The sequence below is a fragment of the Corylus avellana genome, chromosome ca3 (genome assembly GCF_901000735.1).
Source record: "Corylus avellana chromosome ca3, CavTom2PMs-1.0".
Taxonomy (NCBI): Eukaryota; Viridiplantae; Streptophyta; class Magnoliopsida; order Fagales; family Betulaceae; genus Corylus; species Corylus avellana.
The window spans coordinates 37,280,931-37,301,295 of NC_081543.1; the positions used below are offsets into that span (position 1 = coordinate 37,280,931).

Here is a 20,365-nt window from a genome sequence, read left to right on the forward strand (position 1 = left end):
GGCGGAGACAGATAATTGATATTGGAGGTATCATTAAAATTTTTTTGAGGGTGCCAAGTGGTAACTTGCATAAGTAAGATTTTTTTTTTTTTTTTTTGGAGGAGGGGGAAGGGAGGAGGCCGGGGGTGGCCGTGTGGAACTTAGGTAGGAAAATAGCAAAAAAATTTTTTTAAAAAAAAGCTTTGGGTGTGCCGTGGCACCTCTAAGCCTCAAGTGGCTCCGCCACTGTTGGATCCATGCACATTCTCCACACCACACAGGGAGCTAGATTATGTATAGAGGAATTGAGACGACAAAATTGTAACAAAATTTGAATCTTTTTTGCGTTTTTTTCCCCCTTTTTCATCAAGGCATCCTTAATTTGTTTCCTGTTAGCCCACCAATTATTAGATCTAATGGCTTTAAATAGTGGGCATGCACATGGATTTTAAAACTCAAAACCGAGAGCCCTTTATCAGAATGTGGTATATATAAAACTCATTTTTACGGTCTTTAATAAAAATTTGACACATCAAATAAAAATATCGTATCTTTAATTCAAATCAATCTCATCTATTAATTCTAACACAACGCCCACCACTCACCATCGAACCTCTACCTATTTTTGAACCTTCAACACTTAAGTGATCTTCAAAACCAACCACAACGGTGGATCCAGTGATTTTATCAACGAGTATTTTATTTATGAGGTAATTTGTTAAGAAAAAAGGAAATTATTTGGTACGAAGTGTTATATAATTTTTTGGTGTTTTAAACTAAAGATGAATGCTTCTTATTAAAGAGTGCAAAACACTCCGTTTACACTACAACTTGATTACAGTTATTCTTAAACTGAAAAGTTGGCATACTAATTGACTAATTTTGGAAATTGAAGGAAAACCATATTGGGGAAAAATCTAAACCAAAATCATTGGTTTATTTTGGGTATATAAAAACATAATTAGCAAAAAGTACCAAAATTTGGTCAGTCCTCCCTCATATCACCGATATTTTTAATGATCATCCCACAGTTGGTACATGGCCTTAAACATTGGTGCATATATATATATATATATCATCATCATCATCATTATGCAACAAAGGTGAAAAGGGTAAATTAATTAGTCATCATGTTGCTACAATGACCCTACTTCTTAACTTAATTGCTTTCTGACTCAGAAATGGTGTTATCATTGCAAGGGGAACCTCTTCAGGAGCCAATACGAACACAAAGCATCATGATTCATGCATGCAATTATAAGCCTTTTGGTTGCTTAGAGCCGAGGTATATTTTATATATATATATATATTTGACGTCAATGAAAAGAGCAAGAAATTGCCTTTAATTACTTACCCATCATCTCCAGGGCCAGTATGCAATAAGGGGAAATTAAGGGCAACCAATCATGGTGCTTTCTGACTTAGAAATGATGAATGTCATCTTTGGAAGAGAGGCTCTTCATGAGCAACAAGAACTCAAAGCAATCACTTCATGCAATTATAGGCACTTTGGTTGGTTTACAGCTACCTACCCGACATCCATATAAAGCTAAGGAAGGTATATAAAAAATATTAGTATATTAATTAAATAATTATTATTATTATTTTTTATTAATTTAAGTTCTTATAATAAATTGTGATTTATCGTAACCAAATATTTGAAGTTTGAACTCCGCCTTCAAAGATCATCTATTTATTAAGTTTTAAAATAAGTAGTTATTTAATAGGAAAATGATAGGATTAGTGTTGTTTAAGAGAATTCCAAGCATAGGAAAATGATAGGATTAGTGTTGTCTAAGAGAATTCCCAACAGCTTATTTATAAATAACTCATTTTCTTCCCTACATATATATATAAAAAAAAAAATTAAAAAAAATCGGAAAAAACTATATACCCACAGCAAATACCCTATCGGTTCTCTAAGCATTGAGAATACTATAGTTCTACCCAATGCATTATTAAAAATAATTTCTCTCTCTCCTCTCTAATGTCTCATCTATTTATCTTTGATTGGATATTGGGTTTGAATTTTGTAAAAAAGTTGAAGGTATAAATTTATATTTTGTAAAAAAATAATATTTTAATTGATATAAGAAAAGATAACAGAAGTTATTGCAGAATACTATATTTAAAAATTTAAGAAAAATCGAAAGAAAACTGCTGAAAATGCTTTGAGGACAACCGACTTATAAGTGTGGGTCTATTTAGTGCGTGTATCATGCAGAGTGGAAAGTCAATAGCCTCCCATGCATGGAAATATAGATCTTAGTACTGGTCCCATAACTCCCTCATCTAATCCAATTAATATGTTTATAAATAACTCATTTTCTTCCCTACATATATATAAAAAAAAAAATTTAAAAAACTCGGAAAAAACTATATACCCACAGCAAATACCCTATCGGTTCTCTAAGCATTGAGAATACTATAGTTCTACCCAATGCATTATTAAAAATAATTTCTCTCTCTCCTCTTTAATGTCTCATCTATTTATCTTTGATTGGATATTGGGTTTGAATTTTGTAAAAAAGTTGAAGGTATAAATTTATATTTTGTAAAAAAATAATATTTTAATTGATATAAGAAAAGATAACAGAAGTTATTGCAGAATACTATATTTAAAAATTTAAGAAAAATCGAAAGAAAACTGCTGAAAATGCTTTAAGGACAACCGACTTATAAGTGTGGGTCTATTTAGTGCGTGTATCATGCAGAGTGGAAAGTCAATAGCCTCCCATGCATGGAAATATAGATCTTAGTACTGGTCCCATAACTCCCTCATCTAATCCAATTAATATGTTTATAAATAACTCATTTTCTTCCCTGCATATATATATAAAAAAAAATTTAAAAAAAATCGGAAAAAACTATATACCCATAGCAAATACCCTATCGGTTCTCTAAGCATTGAGAATACTATAGTTCTACCCAATGCATTATTAAAAATAATTTCTCTCTCTCCTCTCTAATGTCTCATCTATTTATCTTTGATTGGATATTGGGTTTGAATTTTGTAAAAAAGTTGAAGGTATAAATTTATATTTTGTAAAAAAACAATATTTTAATTGATATAAGAAAAGATAACAGAAGTTATTGCAGAATACTATATTTAAAAATTTAAGAAAAATCGAAAGAAAACTGCTGAAAATGCTTTGAGGACAACCGACTTATAAGTGTGGGTCTATTTAGTGCGTGTATCATGCAGAGTCGAAAGTCAATAGCCTCCCATGCATGGAAATATAGATCTTAGTACTGGTCCCATAACTCCCTCATCTAATCCAATTAATATGTTGTTTATCACGTGGATGTTGGTTGCATCTGATAAATAGCTCCTACGTTTCTCCATATGGTAGGTATATATCATCTTCTTTTTTAGGGTTTTAAGGACAAATCCAGTTTTGTCAGGGACAGGTAGGGAAATTGGAGTTAACTCACAACAGAAGAATCGGCGAGAGTTTTTGATCATAGTAAAAATATTGAAGGTTAGATAGATCATCACCTATACATGTTGATGTTGTTAAGGCAAATAATTGTTTGTTCATATATGGTGCAATTTGTTGAAGCATATAATCTACTAATACTAGATTAATTATTTTTGCACTGTTTTAATTTGTTTTGGGTATGTATGTTAGGGAGTTTACCCTATTTTTCATTTTTAGGATCGCTCACTCATTTTTTCCTTTGAGATTAGGAGTGGGAAGGGTACTCCCCTATAACCTATTTCTTATACAATTAAAAAAAAAGAAAAAAAAAGATTAACAAGTCTTTTATAAAGCTTTTTTTAAAAAAAAAATAAAAAAAATAAAATCATAAGATTATAGAAAAATAAGAGAGACTCTCTCAAAGAGTGTTTCTTAATCTCACGAATATTCCGCAAAGCTTCAAAAAAAAAAAAAAATCTTAAAATGAATAGGAAAAAAAAATTATTTAGAGTTAATATTGGAATGTCCTACTTAATTACCACATAAGGTTAAGGGTCTGTTTGAAATTGCGTTTGAGAGGTCTAAAAGTACTTTTAATATTTAAAAAGTCCGTTTGAAAAAAAATATATATATTCGTTTGGTAAAAAAATTAAAAGCACTTTTAAGGGTCCAAAAGCCTAAAAATAGCCAAAAAGCACTTTTGGCAAAAGCTTAAAAATGAAGTTTTTGCCCAAAAACTTTTTTTTTAACTTAAAAACTATATTTCTCAAACGAAATACCAAACCGGCTCTAAATCTCCACTTATTTCAAAAACTTAAACTTATAAGCAGGGATGAAACCAAGAAATTTTATGGGAGGAGGTTAGTCTCTTTTTTTTTTTTTTTTTAGAACTTTTTTTGTTAAAAAACATATTTTGGTTTTTTTTATGAACTAAATACTACCGTAAGGGTAAAAAGAGTGGGCACTAGACCAGTAAGGGCCAAAAAAAAAAAAAAAAACTTAATTTGTATGACCCAAAAAAAATTAAGAATAGGACAAAAAAATTTTATTGGATAAGGCCAAAAAATTTTCAAAATAGGGCCAGAGGTTTTTTTTTTTTTGGGGGAGGGGCAAATGACTAAAATTAAAACTTTATTTTTTATTTTATTTTATTTTTTTACTTATAAATTTTTTTTCTTTATTTTTTTGGGGGGCTATATTCCAGTCCCTCCGTCACTGCTTATAAGAGAAGATAAATTTGCTTATAAGTAAAGATAAATTTAATTGTTTACTCAATATTCTAACCTTTCAATTCCATCTCTAGCGGGTAATCAAAGTTGGCTTTTGATGAACATGTAAAGTCCATATATATATATAAAATTTGTGTCATGTTCTGTGCACGTGCTCCATGTATGTACTTCTTTCCTTAGGAGTGTTGGTATTTGGGATTCATGAAGGGCTTGGAACAACGACTCTCCTTTTAAACGACAAGACAATATAAACATTATATATATATAGTTTTGCAAATTGCAATGATTAGGGTCATTGATCGGTGGTATGCATGCTCCAGCAAATGCAGGAGACACGAGTGGATGTAAATGATGCAATTGACACACCACAAAAGCAATTGTTCATATATATATATATATATATGCACACAAACTGACAACCATGAGATGCAATTTAAATTACGATCCACCTGCATTGACATCATAATCAAGCAGTGTTTGAATGTAACTGAATGTGTAGTACAGTAGTTCTATTTTATAGTTGTATTAAGTTTATCATATTTACAAGATAGAAACAACTAATCCAAATACAAATAACTTCAACATAACTCCTCTGCTGTACATTATACTTGCTGTTATCTTCATCTAATTATTTAATACGCCCCCTCAAACTTGACGATGAGGAATAAACATTGATGTTGAATTGAGAAGTGAAAACTATTGAGAGACAAGAGGCGTTGTTAGAATATTAACCAGCGCAGTTTGAATGGTTTTGAGACCAAGTTTTTCAGGTAGGCTTATAAACCATTTTACTTTGAACCTTATGCAACCGAGACCGAAACTCTCAAATTTAGTTCTTTTATAACTTGAAGATCACATTCCAACGACCATCAATCGACCAGCTAGCAAACAAAAACTTTTGTTTTTCAACTTTAAGCAGCAAATCAAATCTCATAACAAATAAATCTATACTTACAACTATTTTAATTTTGACATTGAATTAGCCAACATAAAACCTAATAGAAGAGATGATAACATTTTATTCAATTATCCGTTTTAGTTTTTTTTTTATATATATATATATATATATATATATATATATTATGTGTAAAAATTGACATGCGTTCTTAAAATATGTGATTTTTACATGTATTTATAATATAATGGTCTACTAAATAGTCTAAACTGACATATATCTTTAGAACATGTGATTTTCATATGCATTGAAGAAAACTTTTATCCATATTTTACATCTCATACAGTTTTGTGATCTACATGATGGCCAACTACTAATTAAAGGTAGTTTGTCCATTGTGTTGACATCATTTGGGAAAGCAATTAATCAAGATAATAGCACTACAACCTCACATTCTTGTAAGATCTTGAAATATGTTGCAGATGTTTTCAGCCTACCTTCAACGGAGGTGAGGCCTTGTATGAGTAATACTAGAAGAAAGATCGATGTTCTTCTTATGTCATCTTAGCTTTTAAAATCATCATTGGATTTGTATTAGATGATTATTAAATTTTGATCTAATGATAGTTTTAAAAGCCATGTCAATAATCTTGGATTTGAATGGTTGAATCATCTGATTTGAATATATCTCTAACAATTATAAAGCATTGATCGCAAATATAACATGTACGGTTATATATTATGTTGACTAAGATGCAAAAGGATCCATCGTAAAAGTAATGCTACAAGTCCCTCTTGTATCCCTCCAAGGATGATATGGCTTTTAAAATTACCATTGGGCTTCTGATCGGTTATTATTGAATTTTGATCAAATTGTGATTTTAAAAGCCATCTTATTTTTTGAGGGATACAACAATGACACGAGAAAGACTTCTGGAATTACTCTCCCTCGTAACCCTTTCCCTTCTTCAATTAAAAAAAAAAAAATGCAAAAAGTGTGGGCTTAAATTGCACGGTAGCTCTAAATGCCACTTCAAATGTTGAAATTTTAATTATAACCTATCAATTTTATTTGGATTTCAACCAATAGACCTTTTTATTTATTGAATGAGTAAGAAGAAAACATAAAATTCAAACTATATGCTTTTACTCTCATTTTTCTTCAAGAGATAAAATATAATTTCAGATAATAATTATGAAAAATAACAAAAAGCTTCCAAACATCCACACCTCTCAGCCTATACACCACAAACATACACAACTAGCTACTAATAGCTTCACTCATTTTATATAATTATAGCTAACAACTAGGTATTTATAGGTTCACTTGTTTTATATAATTATAGCTAAATTGTTACAGTAAGCTTGGAGAGTTATTGGATGACAAATTATTAGCAGTGAATCATTTGCTACCCCTCTCAACCATAATATGTTGCCCTCATGACTATTTTTGAAAACACTTGAAAAAAAAAAAGAAAAACGTTTTTCTTTTCAAAACCAATAACAAACAATTAAAAAACACAAAACACTTTTCAAATGTAGACTCCAACAAAACACACTTCTCACTTTTATATCGCATCGAAATACTTTTTTAAACAAAATCATAAGAAAAACACTTTTCAAAATCATGTTATAAAGAAGTAAAAGATAATCTATAACTATTCACAATTCCCTACTTAAATTTGAGAGAAAAATGTAAAATCAATCTAATAGCTTCACTTATTTGCAATAAGTAAAAATTATGACATTGTGTCATGTTTAATGATGGGATATGCTAGGTGATCTTCTAGCGTTCTCTTGGTGTCCTCCCAACTGTGATGTGACTTTTAAAACTGTCGTTGAATTTGAGATTATCATTATTGACTTTTAATCTATTGGTAATTTTAAAAACCACATCACAGTTGGAAGGACACCTGGAGAACACTAGAAGAATACCTAAGATTTCTTAATGATTACTTACAAAAAAAAAAAAAAAAAAACACACACACACGCACCTAGGATATTCCACGTCATATTACTAATTAAGCCACTTATATATCCCACGTCAGCAAGATAACTTTGGATTAAAACCTTCTTCCACACAGATCTTGTACTTCCATATATATATATATATATATATATATATATATATATATATATATATACATTTTTTTCCCCTAAATTTGACATTATACTTTGATTGCTTTGGTATTAAAAAGGTATGAGATGGGCCATGGCCCATGGATAAGGGACAGATCGTCTGCACAACTCTGTTGAAGTTGGCTTTTGACCTGTAAATTCCATTATTTGAGTCATGTTCTTTCCACGTGCTCCATGTGTACACCTCTACTCGTCATATAAATAAAGATCTGAGGGGAAAAAAGGAGATTATTATGAATATATATATATGACTCCAATAACTCATGTGCATCTTTACGTGTCAGTAAATATTCACCAAATTTAATACTCGTTCTTCAAAGTTATGCTGAAAAAAAAAGAATAGTAAATATAAGTATATATATATATATATATATATATATATATAAATTCGATCATGATTTTGACATAATAATTGTCATCTAAATCCGCACGGTCAATTTGTAAATATGATTAGTACTACGTGAACTGTAGCATCAATTCGTAAAAAAAAATATTTTTTGAATTACTGACAAAAAGTAAAAAAGAAAATACAAGAGATCGATTGGTAGTTCATATTGCAAAACTCAAGACACCTTTCTGGTATTAATTTAGATGTATCAACTATAGTGTGAATGGTACTGACAAAGAAAGGCAAACTCACGAACACCTAATCTAAAATGAAAGTTATATATTTTTTTTGTCTAATAAATTTAAGTTATCATCTTGAAGAATATGTAAAAACGTAAAAAGAAATTACACGAGGATAAAAAATAATTGATTTTAATTAATCATTATGAGTTTAATTGTGTTTTAGATTTACTTTGATGTGATTATTTCTGTGTTCTACTATTTTTTCATACACGTTAATTTATTTGAACCATGTTACGTGTTTTATTAAAATTCAACTTATTGGGTGGCGCTTATTAAGAGGAAATTTGAATTCTATGATCATTTAACATAACCGCGTAAACACTAATAAGCCGTTAGCATCATTAGAATGACATAAGGTCGCCACATGAATCATTATGCTTAGAGCATCCACATCCGATTCTCTGAACATTCTTTTTCTTTAAACAGTGAAAAACTACCACCCTACATTCGAGGTTTGCTTATCCTTCGTATTAAAGAAAATGCTATGAATGATCTTTATCTCTTGTTTTCTTAAGTTTTCTCTTCAAATTTTAATTATTCTTTCTTTAAGCTTAAAAGAAAGAAAACAAAGAGTCATTATCCATGAAATGTAGAGTGTTTTACAAAAATGATTCTTTAAAGTAGAAAAAAGTGGTGTTTTTTTTTTTTTTTTAATTTATTTTTTCATATCATTTTTCTCAGATTTTGGTTGTTGGTTTTTGGCTTTTAAAAAAAGTTGTATCCACTAAGAAAAGGAAAATGCTTTTACAATTTATCAAAATTGGAAGAATCCAACATGAATGCTCTTTACATGTTTATAGGCTTTAAAAGGGAACGCTGGTGAACTAAGTTAGCGGCGTCTGTTTTGAGCTGAAATATGCTGGCAGGACACAAAATCATTACAAGGGGTTGTTAAAGATGTTCGTATCCAAATCGGCAAACGTACAAATGGGTCAGAAAAATAAGTCGGTCGAGTAATTTAATACATTATATTCATCCACACTGTTGTTGGGTCTTCTACTCTTCTCAATTCCACGCACCTCCACCTTCTCTGCAACTACATTTGAGAGAGACATATAGACAGACAGCCAGACCGACAGACCGACACACCCTAAATTCCGAGGGGGGAGAGAGAGTGAGTGAGCAATATTTTGTGTCCAGAGCTGTGAGTTTGTGAACAAAGGGGTTTACTTTGATCTGAATCAGAGTCAATTGGGTTAGTTGACTTGGGATTTGAAATGGGTTTTGGTTTGATTTAGTTTTTGATTGGGTAAAAAGAGAAGAGAAGAGAAGAGAAGAGAGCACAATGGCTTGGAAGAGCAGAGGGGTAGAGCCAGCTTCGAAAAGTGTGGTGTCTCGGAGATGGACTCTACTGCTTTGTATTGGATGCTTCTGTGCTGGGATGCTCTTCTCTGATAGGTATTGTTTCTCATATTTTCCTTCTAATTTGATCATTTCCAATTTTATATGTAGCTTTGTTTTGGATTAGTAGCTTGTATGTGCAGTTTGGTGAAGTGGGTAGCTTTGTTTGTCTCCAATTTTTTTAAATATTTTGTTTTAGGGGTTTCTGATGATGGTTTTTAATGGGTCTTTAGGATAATGTGCATCAATGATTGATTTGGCAATAGGTTGTAAAGAATTTATGTGGTGATGAGAGTTTTTGAACTTAGATATAGTGTATTTTTGTAATTTAAGATTATCTTTATCTAGTGATAATACGGGGGAGCGATTCAGAAAAGTACAATTAGAACACGAAGCTTGTTCCGTGGGTATTTCGTCTTGTTGGAATGGGATAGATCTGAATTTAATATCCAAATCGAGTTACTTTTAGTTTTACTTGTTTTTGCCATTGCTGGAACTTGAATTCTGATATTATGGTCATCAATGAGAGTCTTTAACTGGGCTAGCTGTTATTGAACCAGCTCCCAATCCCCGCTTTACTCTTATTTTCACTTTCCCACAGTCCCACTTAATTGTGAGCAAGGCCTTACAGGTGGAATACATTGAATTGAACTTTTGGACCCCCAATTCTTAATTGTTGGCACAACAAATAAATTAGCTGGTTCAAGAGCATGGCCTGCAATAAGGGCTCATTGTGATTATGAATAAAAAATGGCTCGGTGGTATGTTAATGAAATTGTATACTACTAGATGAGTGTCATCTTTACATAGTGCCTCTATTTTCGGTGGCCAATGCCTTTATTAGTGTTCTTGTGGCTGGTCTGGCAGACCTTTACCGGCTGATTTGAAAGACATCACTTTGATTCCTATGCACTAATTATTACAAGATATTATGTTCATCATTGGTGACCAACATCCTTCACTATTGTCTATCTCCTAACATTTCAGAATTTCCTGAGTATATACTTTCTTTACGAACTTTGTTACCCACTTAAGACATGTTAATGGAAGTGAAAAAGTTACTTTGTAGTTTGGGGTTGCATGTGTAAAGGTAGTAGAGAATTTGTGGATCACTTGTTGCTTCATATCTCTTTAACGGGTGAATTATCATCTGTTGTCTTTGTTGTCTTTGTTGCTTTTCAATGGGTAATGCCAAAGAAGGTGATAGATGTGCACTTTAATTGGCAAGGGTTGTTAAATAAGAATAATAAGAGCTTCCTTTGGAAGGGTGCTTCACTTTGCCTTAATGTGGACAATTTGGAGAGTAAGGAATAGCTGTTCTTTTGAAGATGTTGGAAATCAATTTTTGAACTTGGATTTTCTTTCTTGTGTTCTTTGTGTGAATGTCTGTCATCATTGAAGGGGTTTCTGTTTCCTCTTGTTTTGATTTTGAAGATTATATTAATCTTAGATTGTAATTCTTTGGGGGATTCTCCTAAATACGTCAATTGTCCTTGAGTTTCTTCTCTTATCAATAGAATTATTGTTGCTTATAAAAAGTTAAAAACATTATTAGGTTTCAATTTGTAATTTATTTTCATATGTATTCTAACAATAATTAAGATATGTTGGTTGCAGAATGTGGACAGTGCCTGAAGTCAAAGATATATCAAGGACAACAAATATTGAAGATGAAAAGCTAAATTTAGTTTCAGAGGGTTGTGATTCAACAATTGTGAGTATATTTGTCCAAATAGTTTGAAAACTTTGTTATTACTATCTATTGAGGTAATAACAACTAAACAAATATAATTATGTCTTTACTGTCTTGTTTTTTAAGTAGTAGTTTTTTAAAAGCTTTTTAGCTCCTTCACCAAAAGGTGTTTTGGTTTATTAACACGTTGGTGGTCTTTGGTTTTCATTAGAAGGATGTAAAACGTGACTCCAAGAACATTCTAGGGGAAGTTTCAAAGACTCACAATGCTATACAGTAAGTATTCTTGAAGCTTCTTATCGAAATCTCTATAAAATGCTGAAAGGCTAATCTTTGACTGTGTACAAAATGCAGTGCATTGGATAAAACAATTTCAAATTTGGAGATGGAATTAGCTGCTGCAAGAGCTACACAGGAATCAATGCTCAATGGTTCTCCCATATCAGAAGATCTTAAAATTTCTGAATCAATTGGGAAAAGAAAATACTTGATGGTTGTAGGGATCAATACTGCTTTTAGCAGCCGCAAGCGAAGAGATTCAGTTCGTGCTACTTGGATGCCTCAAGGTATGTGGATTGGTTACCCACATTTCATTAGTCTTTGTTTTTTCTTTTTCCAATTTTTGATTGAATATGGTCAGCTGTGACTTGCTTTTTAATATGAAAAACAGGCGATAAAAGAAAGAAGCTTGAGGAAGAGAAGGGAATTGTAATTCGGTTTGTAATAGGTCACAGGTGGGTACTTTTTACAATTGTTAACCTTGTATTGTTCCTTATTAAGTTCATGAACTTTATGGTCTTTCTATCAAGATCATGCAACTTGATTTTTTGTCTTGCCACTATCTCAATCATGGCATGGATGCAGCCTCCTATAATCTATCTTGGCAAATGAAAAAAAGTACTTGGACAATAAATGATTTTTTTCTTAAAGTTTATAAGACATTCACACGTCATCTGGGGAATATCCATTCTTTCTTGTAGTTAATTTTACTGAAAGTTTTTCTGTTTATACAAGTTAATAAACTCAACTTCACAAAGAACTTAAATAAGCCTTTTTTGGTATAGCATAGCGACTGTCCTTCGGTGCTTAATCAAGCAAGGAAGCATTTTCAATCGAGTCACTGGATTCATTTTGAGGAAAAGGACTTGTTTCCGGAATGATGAGATCCAAGGGTTGGGAGTTTGTTCATGAATTAATGGAGGCATAAAATACGCTAACAATATACCTTGCCAATTTTGTAATCTAATTTTAAAAATCTTATGCTTTCAGTCTCTGACTGATTAAAAGGTATGTGAAAGATATAGTGATCAAATGAAAATTTTCTAAAGATCAAATGATTAGTAAAGTTCAAAAAAATTGATAAACATGGTGCGATTCTTTACAGTATATTTTAAGCACTAAGAAAATAAGATGCTTAACTAGATGTGAACTGAAACATGGGGAAGCAACAGGTTTAGCATTAAGATGTGTGAGAAAGACCAATTCCTTATGTTTGAATGCCAAAGGGCCTTCGCAAGATTGAACTTGAGATCTAAGCCAATCCCACCTCGCCACTTATCACTTGATTTTAGCCCAAAGGATTCTAAAATTTAATATTTAGAGATACAGACGGATCTCTTAGACATATATAACTTTGTGTTGATTTATTCAAACAAATTATCCCTATTTTCCTCTTTGATTTTCCCTTTGTGTTAGGAAAACTTATCAAGTAGACACACCAGACATCTTCCGGGCTCTAACATTAGTGTCATAGGTCATTATATATGTGTATATCTATGTGTTTGTGTTTATGTCTGCACTCCCTTCATCAGAGAAAGGAGTATTTTATCAAGTTTAGAAAAATACTATTTCTTTCTTGCTCTTTATATCTAATATCTCATTTTTGAACACCCCTGTGATCACACCATTGGTTGTATGGTCACATGTACTCGCATGATGTACCTCCTATTGTCTACATAAGTATTGATTCATATATAGTACTCTCAAGTTTTGAAACACTTGATGTTCTAATGGATTGTAACACCCTAGTCCCATATTGAGAAGATGAGTAGCTCACATTGAGTGGATGGATTATATGACATTCATGAGTGCTAAGTTCCACATTAGTTCCTTAGTAAGTGAGACTAGGCTTTACATGTGATTTTGGGGAAGTTTCAAATTGATTGCTCCTTTTGGAGTGATAGCGCATATGTAACTAGTGTTTTCCCTGGGTCATTACATGGATGGAGTTTGATTTATTCTTCCTCTCTTTGTCTATTCTATTGCCAGTGCTACGTCAGGCGGTATCCTTGATAGAGCTGTTGAAGCTGAGGACAAAAAGCATGGGGATCTCTTGAGGCTGGTAATGCTTCTCTCTTTTTTTCTTTTCAACCATCCATGTTGATCTTCTATTTGACGCTAGAATCTTTAGTTTGTGTTGACCTTAAGAAACAGCTAATTGCATTGTTTTGTCTTAAAAAAATTTCATGGGAGCAGGACCATGTTGAAGGTTACCTTGAATTGTCAGCCAAGACTAAGACATACTTTGCCACTGCTGTTGCTTTGTGGGATGCGGATTTCTATGTCAAAGTTGATGATGATGTACATGTAAATATAGGTAAAGATGTAATATATTTACCAACCTTCACTCTTGCTGTTGTGCATGTAGAAGTTTAAATTAAGTATTTACTTACACAGAGTGGCTCTGAATAAATTTTTGAGTAAAAAATTGTTCACGTGGTTTGTATCCATAAAAGTGGACTACACATTAAAGCTATACAGTCTTTTAGGATGACTATAATGTGATGCAAAGGAGTGTCCTTACATTAACATAATTACAAGAAACACTTTGTTGGTTTGCTGCAGTAGAACCAAAAAATCAAAGTTTATAATCGGCATAGTCTAATTCTTCTTCCTCGGAATGGAAATCAAATATTAAGTTTGTTTAATGTCCTTATGGCTTGATTATGTTTCAGTCGCCATGGAAAATTCATGTTTTTGTCTTTGTCCCTGTTATCTTACATTGAAACATGTTTTCGCAGCAACACTTGGAGCAACTTTAGCTAGACATCGGTCAAAGCCCAGGGTGTACATTGGATGCATGAAATCTGGTCCAGTCCTAGCTCAAAAGTAAGCCAGTCTTGAAGTTTGTTCAATAGGTAGACATTTAGAAATTATAACACTTCTTCCTGTTGTTCTTTATCAACAGGGGAGTGAGATACCATGAACCTGAGTATTGGAAATTTGGCGAGGAGGGAAACAAGTATTTCCGTCATGCTACAGGGCAGCTGTATGCTATTTCAAAAAGTTTGGCTACTTATATATCAATCAACCAGTAAGTTCTCGTGTTTTATTATGAATTTAAGTTGCTAATATTTTTTTCCCAAAGTTCATCTACCCTAACTCGTTTCTCTTGAAATGGTAATCAAATAGGCACGTGCTACACAAGTATGCTAATGAGGATGTTTCCTTGGGTGCATGGTTCCTTGGATTGGATGCAGAGCATATTGATGACCGGAGATTATGTTGCGGCACACCACCTGGTAATTTCATAAATTTAGGCGTCTATGAAGTCCTTTAAGCATGTGTGTGCATGGATCTGCATGTGTTTGGTGTTACTAAGGTTTCTGTGACAAAAACAAATGAAGGTAAAGCATCTTACTTACATAGATTGCTACAGTTTCTGGTCACAGTGGATCATTTACTAAGAATCTCTATCATCATGTCTTTTACTCCCCTAATTTCAGGTCAGTGACCAACATATTTTCCCCGTAGCATACCCAGAGGTTTATTATAATGGCCATTGAATAAGCACAATAGGGGAATACTGAGACACCTCGGTGCATTTAGTTAGAAGAGTGCAGCACATTAATTGATGCGGCATGCCATAATTGGGATAAATTGGATATACTCCTGGAATACGTGTTACTGCAATGCAGCCTGCCACATCCTAAGCATTAGTTGTTCCACACTCGAAATAGACCCACTCTATGGGAACATTAGAGAAACTGTGCTGTCCAGGCATATCCTCATGCGATTAAGAGAATACATGTTGCTATATGAAAATATAGATCAGTATCTAGAGGCACCCCTATACAACCATGTCAGGTACGACTTAACTAATGGCCTTTTGTAGGGACCGGGATCCCTAATTGGTGATCTCAAGAAGTTGCCCTTGCCTGCTGTAATTGGGCAGGGGGATGTGAGGGGGCTTACTGCCCGAGCAATGCAGTGGGGGAGCCCTCTCTCACAAGGGGCTACAATTCCCCTACCCCCTTGCTCTTTGGGCAGGGGATTGCAGTAAATCCCCATCTCTTTTGTAGAGGCTTATAACCGAATCCTAGGTTTTGGTTCCTCGATTTAAAGTTCAAGCACTCACTACGATCAAAGTCCAATTCTAGCTTGAGGGTTTTTATTCCTTGCCACCGCCTTGTCAATATTTGTTAGTGGGCTTGTGTGTGTGTGTGTGTGTTTGGTTGACATGCTTGTTTGTCTGTGCATGGTATGATGATAGGAATAATTATTGTACAGACAGAATGTGTAACTTATAGTTCTTGTTCCCAATTTTTGCCACAGATTGCGAATGGAAGGCTCAGGCCGGCAACATCTGCGTTGCTTCTTTTGATTGGACCTGCAGTGGGATTTGCAAGTCTGCTGAGAGGATCAAGGAGGTTCACCGGCGGTGTGGAGAAGGTGAGAATGCTTTATGGACTGCAGAGTTCTGATGGATAATATTTCTTCCAAACTCAGGAGGAACTAAATGCATTGCATTGAGCGTGTTTTGGAAAATATTTGTAACATGAAGATGTAAATGTGATGGATACAGACGAAAGGTGGGGGGGCTTTGCAGGTTGAATTCTTTTCCTGCGATTGTACTCCATTTTAGATTAGGAGAGAGACCCAATAGCAAACCTAAAAGAGAAAGAGATCGTAGTAGCCATTCTTTAATTGCTTGGAGGGCCAATTTGTAAGTTTGCCGTGGCCAATGTGGCTCCATAATAAGTGTCTATTTGGGCTAGCATCAGCTTCCTATTGCCATATTCATTACTGAATTTTTTCTGTTGTACTTTTGATAGCTTTTGTCCCCTATTCATGATTGCAACTTGCAAGTAAAATGATTGATGAATATCCTCATCTTATGATTATCTCTTTCTTGATGCTGAAGCTTCACCAGCACGTCTTGATTGCATTCCTTTTAAGTTAACTCATGACTCAATCGAATAAATGGACTGTTGAACTAACCTAACTTGTTATTTAAATAAAACATAGCAGTTGTGTCTTATTATTAGAGCATCTCCAGCAGCAGACTCTCCTCTAACAGATATTCTAAAATGAAAATATTTTGCTACACACTGAATGATTTTTTTTATTTTTATTTTTTTCCTTCTCCCTATCTGTTAATTGTAGAAGTTTCAGAAGCTTTATTACTCTGTACAAGATCCTCTTAGGCCTTGTTTGGTAAACAACAATGGCTTTACAATGCACTGTTCATGATTGGTGAGAAAAAAAAATAAGTGTAATAATTAGTATAGAAAAGTGAAAAAGTTGTATTGAAAAGTGAGAAAATTTTGTTTTGTAGTGATTTTTTTATTTAAATTGTAGTAAAAAGTAAATGATGTGATATAAAAAGTGATAATGTTTTGATGCTGATTGTTTTAAAAATGAGATGAATAATGTGGGGGAATGTGATGTTGTTTAACAAACAACACCTTAATTTATATATTTTATGGTCCGTATTAGATTTTTAAGATCTAATGATATATATGTTATCACATCTTTTAAATGAGGTGACACTATGTACACAATTACATGCTACAAAACAAAATATTGACCGAAAAAATAGATTTTCTCAATTTCACTTGAAATTAGTCATATTCTGTGACATAATATACATTGTATATGTATTGATAGCATTCTTCACGGGTTCCATTCTTCTCTCTACTTTCTTTCTCCCTTTTCTAAAACTATTTATGCTTTGGCTAAATATCATTACTTTTAAGTGGGTCGATATTCACCAAAACCAAAATTCAATATGTAGTGAAATGAAAATATTTTATACTAAAACAAACGAAGCTTAAGAGTTCTAGAGCCCCCAACTAGGGCCAACCTCCAAAATAAAAAAAGTGGTTCAATAGTTGCGTTGTTCAATTATTGCACTGTATCAACTATATATTACATGTTCACATTCAGTTTAGCAAATTTCTTCTCTATTTTAGCTAAAAATCACTTCTTTCTTTTTTTCTAAAAAAGAAGAGAGACAGAAAGGAGAAAACCATAGAATGAAAAAAAAAAAAAAAAAATGTTTTTTTAATGTTTGATAAGTGTATTGTAGTAGTTTAGAATTTTTTTTTTTTTTGTTAAAATAGCTAGCCAATGTGAGTAATTTTTCAATTAAATCTACTATAGGACTAGCCGAAATAACCTTTAATAACCCATAACCCAATGTGAATGCTCCATACATGGAGTAAGAAAAACCTAGTTGTGGGAGCCTTTTCTTAGTTATGTTTGGCAATGCCTTGTTAAAAGTAAGAATGTTTATTATTAAAAAGTAAAATAAAATTTGTTTTATAATGATTTGTTTTATTTAAATAATAATAAAAAGTGATTTAAATAATGTAAAAAGTAAAAATGTTTAAAGTTTAATTATATAATAAATAGTAAATAGCTTGCCAAACCTACCCAAGTGTGTGGACAGTGGAATCAATATTGATGGATTTCTACTAGATAATTCCAAACAAATAATAGCCATCATTCTTAGACTGAAAAAGCAAAGCCCACTACTTCTCCCACTATAAGGGCTATAGCCTATATATATATAACATGTCACTTCACATTCTCACAGCCATTTACCTTTCACAAGAAGAAGGTTATTTCTAACCCCACAACCACACTTCAGTTCAACAAGATCTCTCTCGACCTCACTGAACCTCGGCTGCTGTTGGTGCTCAAAGTGAAGTGCCATTTTCTTTATTCAAGAATGAGAACAGATGTTGGTGATGCTAATGCACCCACCTCCAATGACACCCTCCCAGCGCTCAAGCTCCTTGATTCTTCTCTTAGGGTCTGTGTGATTCCTCTCAGTGCTGCAACCATTTGGCTAACTGTCACAAACCAGCAGGATAATAGCATCTATGGGAAACTAGAGTTCTCCAATCTTATGGGCCTCAAGTAAGTTTTTATTTATTTTATTTTATTTTATTTTATTGTGGTATATATATCCGAGCTTCTTCCAGACTAGTTTTTTGAGATATTGTGCAAAGCGCTCCCTTCACATGGGCCAGATAAAGTTCGAACTTTCGCTAATAGGCGCGAAAGTTTACAAACATGTCCTTGATACTTTATGAGGCACTGGAGCCTTAAAATTGCCACCATTGGGGTTAAGTAAGGAATATTTAGTTCCATGCTCTCATGATTTATCCATATTATCTTTGTTCCAGGCTAATGACTGAGTTATTTTATAGGTACATGGTTTGCATCAGTGCCATTTGTGGTGCTTACGCTTTTATTGCTGCTATTTCCACCTGGGTCAGGTGCTTGGTAACGAAAGCTTGGCTCTTCTTTGTCTCTGACCAGGTCTAGTTACCTCTAATGAGGAATTTTTCATTTTTGTTTCGGCCTAAAATATTTTTTAAGAAATTTTTTATTTTTATTTCTAGTGTTTGGCGCGGCAGCAAGAATAATTCTATTTCAACATTCATTTTTGGTGCAGATTGTAGCATACTTAATGGTCACATCTGGGGCTGCAGTGTTGGAGATACTCTACTTGGCTTACAAGGGTGACAGGGAAGTCTCATGGAGTGAAGCCTGTAGTTACTATGGAAGGTTTTGCAGTAGAATGAAGGTAGCCTTGGTTCTCCATGCCTTGGCTCTTTGCTGCTTCATTGTTCTTACTGTAATCTCAGCTTTTAGGACTTTTAGCATGTTTGAGCCTCCTTCCCTTCCTTCTAAAGAGGTGGAAGAAGAAAGAGCTTAATACTCACACAGTTGGGCTCAAATGGATAATAATATATGTATGTTTTTTAATGAAATAATAAGTGATATTTAGGAAGCCAAACTGAATTTCCTTAAGAGTCATTTATAAAGTTACGGATATGGGACTCACTCAGGAGCACTCCACCAAAAATATGCTACTGATAGAAAGAAATGGGAAAAGAATTCCTTTGCTTACAAAGTAACTTTGTAAAGTGCAATCAACACTAGGTGTTTGTAGCGTGCAATGTGGAGTGACATGGACGTTTTGTACCTAACACAAACCACTACGTCAAAAAAAGTGGAAGGGGATTGCTTCAGAAGCAAGAGGAAACCATCCACAGCCCATCTCACCTACCCCACAAAAAAGCAGATCGAGCACTCAGTTGCCTTTTTTCCCCCTTGTCCTTCCATATTCACACTTGCTCAATGAGTGCCTAATGGTATGACGCACTAATGACAGAAAATGGCTCATCACGGCCAGCAGACTGGTGTTTGTGGGATTGTGATCCCCAAAAAAATGGTTATCGGGCGGTTCCACCGCTCTCTCCTGCTTGTTTTGGAGGTGGTCGGCCACTTTTTTGGAAACGGTCCGAACAATCTGTTAAATTACCATTTATTCTAAAATTTTAAACTGATAGGAAGAGAAAAATTTAATCACTTAATCATTACTTTAACAGTTCCCCTCACATGTGAGCTCAAACTCACTTTTAATAAATATAAAATATTTAATTTAAATGGGGTGATTTGATAAAGTTAAGGTTCGATCTTATGACATTTTTGATTTTGATACCATGAAAAATCCCCGACTTTAACACAATCAACCAAAACTATACTCAAATGTTAGTTGAAATTAGTAAAATTTGATTAACTGGTGAAAATTTTAGAAAGATTTTGAGTTTTTTATATTATTAAATTATCAGGAAAATTCATTTTACCATAATCGAGCAGAAAAGGACAATATCAAATAACCAAAAAATGAGCGTCAGTAACACACATTCGCAAATTCACTGTTGCACATGGGCTCGATTTTTGGGCCTCACCAATTGTAAACTGGACTTCAAGGCTATGTGGGCTTGCAAATAATGGG

At 33.3% G+C, this 20,365-nt stretch overlaps 2 protein-coding genes across 3 annotated transcripts; both read left to right on the top strand.

The window, feature by feature from the left end:
- The first annotated feature begins 9,124 nt into the window (after positions 1 to 9,124).
- On the top strand, positions 9,125 to 16,443 carry LOC132173836 (probable beta-1,3-galactosyltransferase 3). 2 transcript variants are annotated; one of them, XM_059585467.1, is made up of 11 exons: positions 9,125 to 9,692; positions 11,253 to 11,349; positions 11,543 to 11,604; positions 11,683 to 11,894; positions 11,999 to 12,062; positions 13,597 to 13,669; positions 13,804 to 13,924; positions 14,349 to 14,436; positions 14,516 to 14,641; positions 14,740 to 14,849; positions 15,883 to 16,443. In XM_059585467.1, the coding sequence occupies exons 1-11, from the start codon at positions 9,580 to 9,582 to the stop codon at positions 16,029 to 16,031; spliced, it is 1,215 nt and encodes a 404-aa protein (XP_059441450.1). In that variant the 5' UTR covers positions 9,125 to 9,579; the 3' UTR covers positions 16,032 to 16,443. The 2 variants fall into 2 exon arrangements, with proteins under 2 accessions (XP_059441450.1, XP_059441449.1); XM_059585466.1 differs by having other exon boundaries at positions 9,126 to 9,692; positions 11,540 to 11,604.
- A 1,704-nt stretch (positions 16,444 to 18,147) lies between these two features.
- LOC132175813 (CASP-like protein 2D1) lies at positions 18,148 to 19,360 on the top strand. Its single transcript, XM_059587870.1, has 3 exons — positions 18,148 to 18,474; positions 18,768 to 18,879; positions 19,016 to 19,360. The coding sequence occupies exons 1-3, from the start codon at positions 18,284 to 18,286 to the stop codon at positions 19,277 to 19,279; spliced, it is 567 nt and encodes a 188-aa protein (XP_059443853.1). The 5' UTR covers positions 18,148 to 18,283; the 3' UTR covers positions 19,280 to 19,360.
- The last annotated feature ends 1,005 nt before the right edge of the window (positions 19,361 to 20,365 follow it).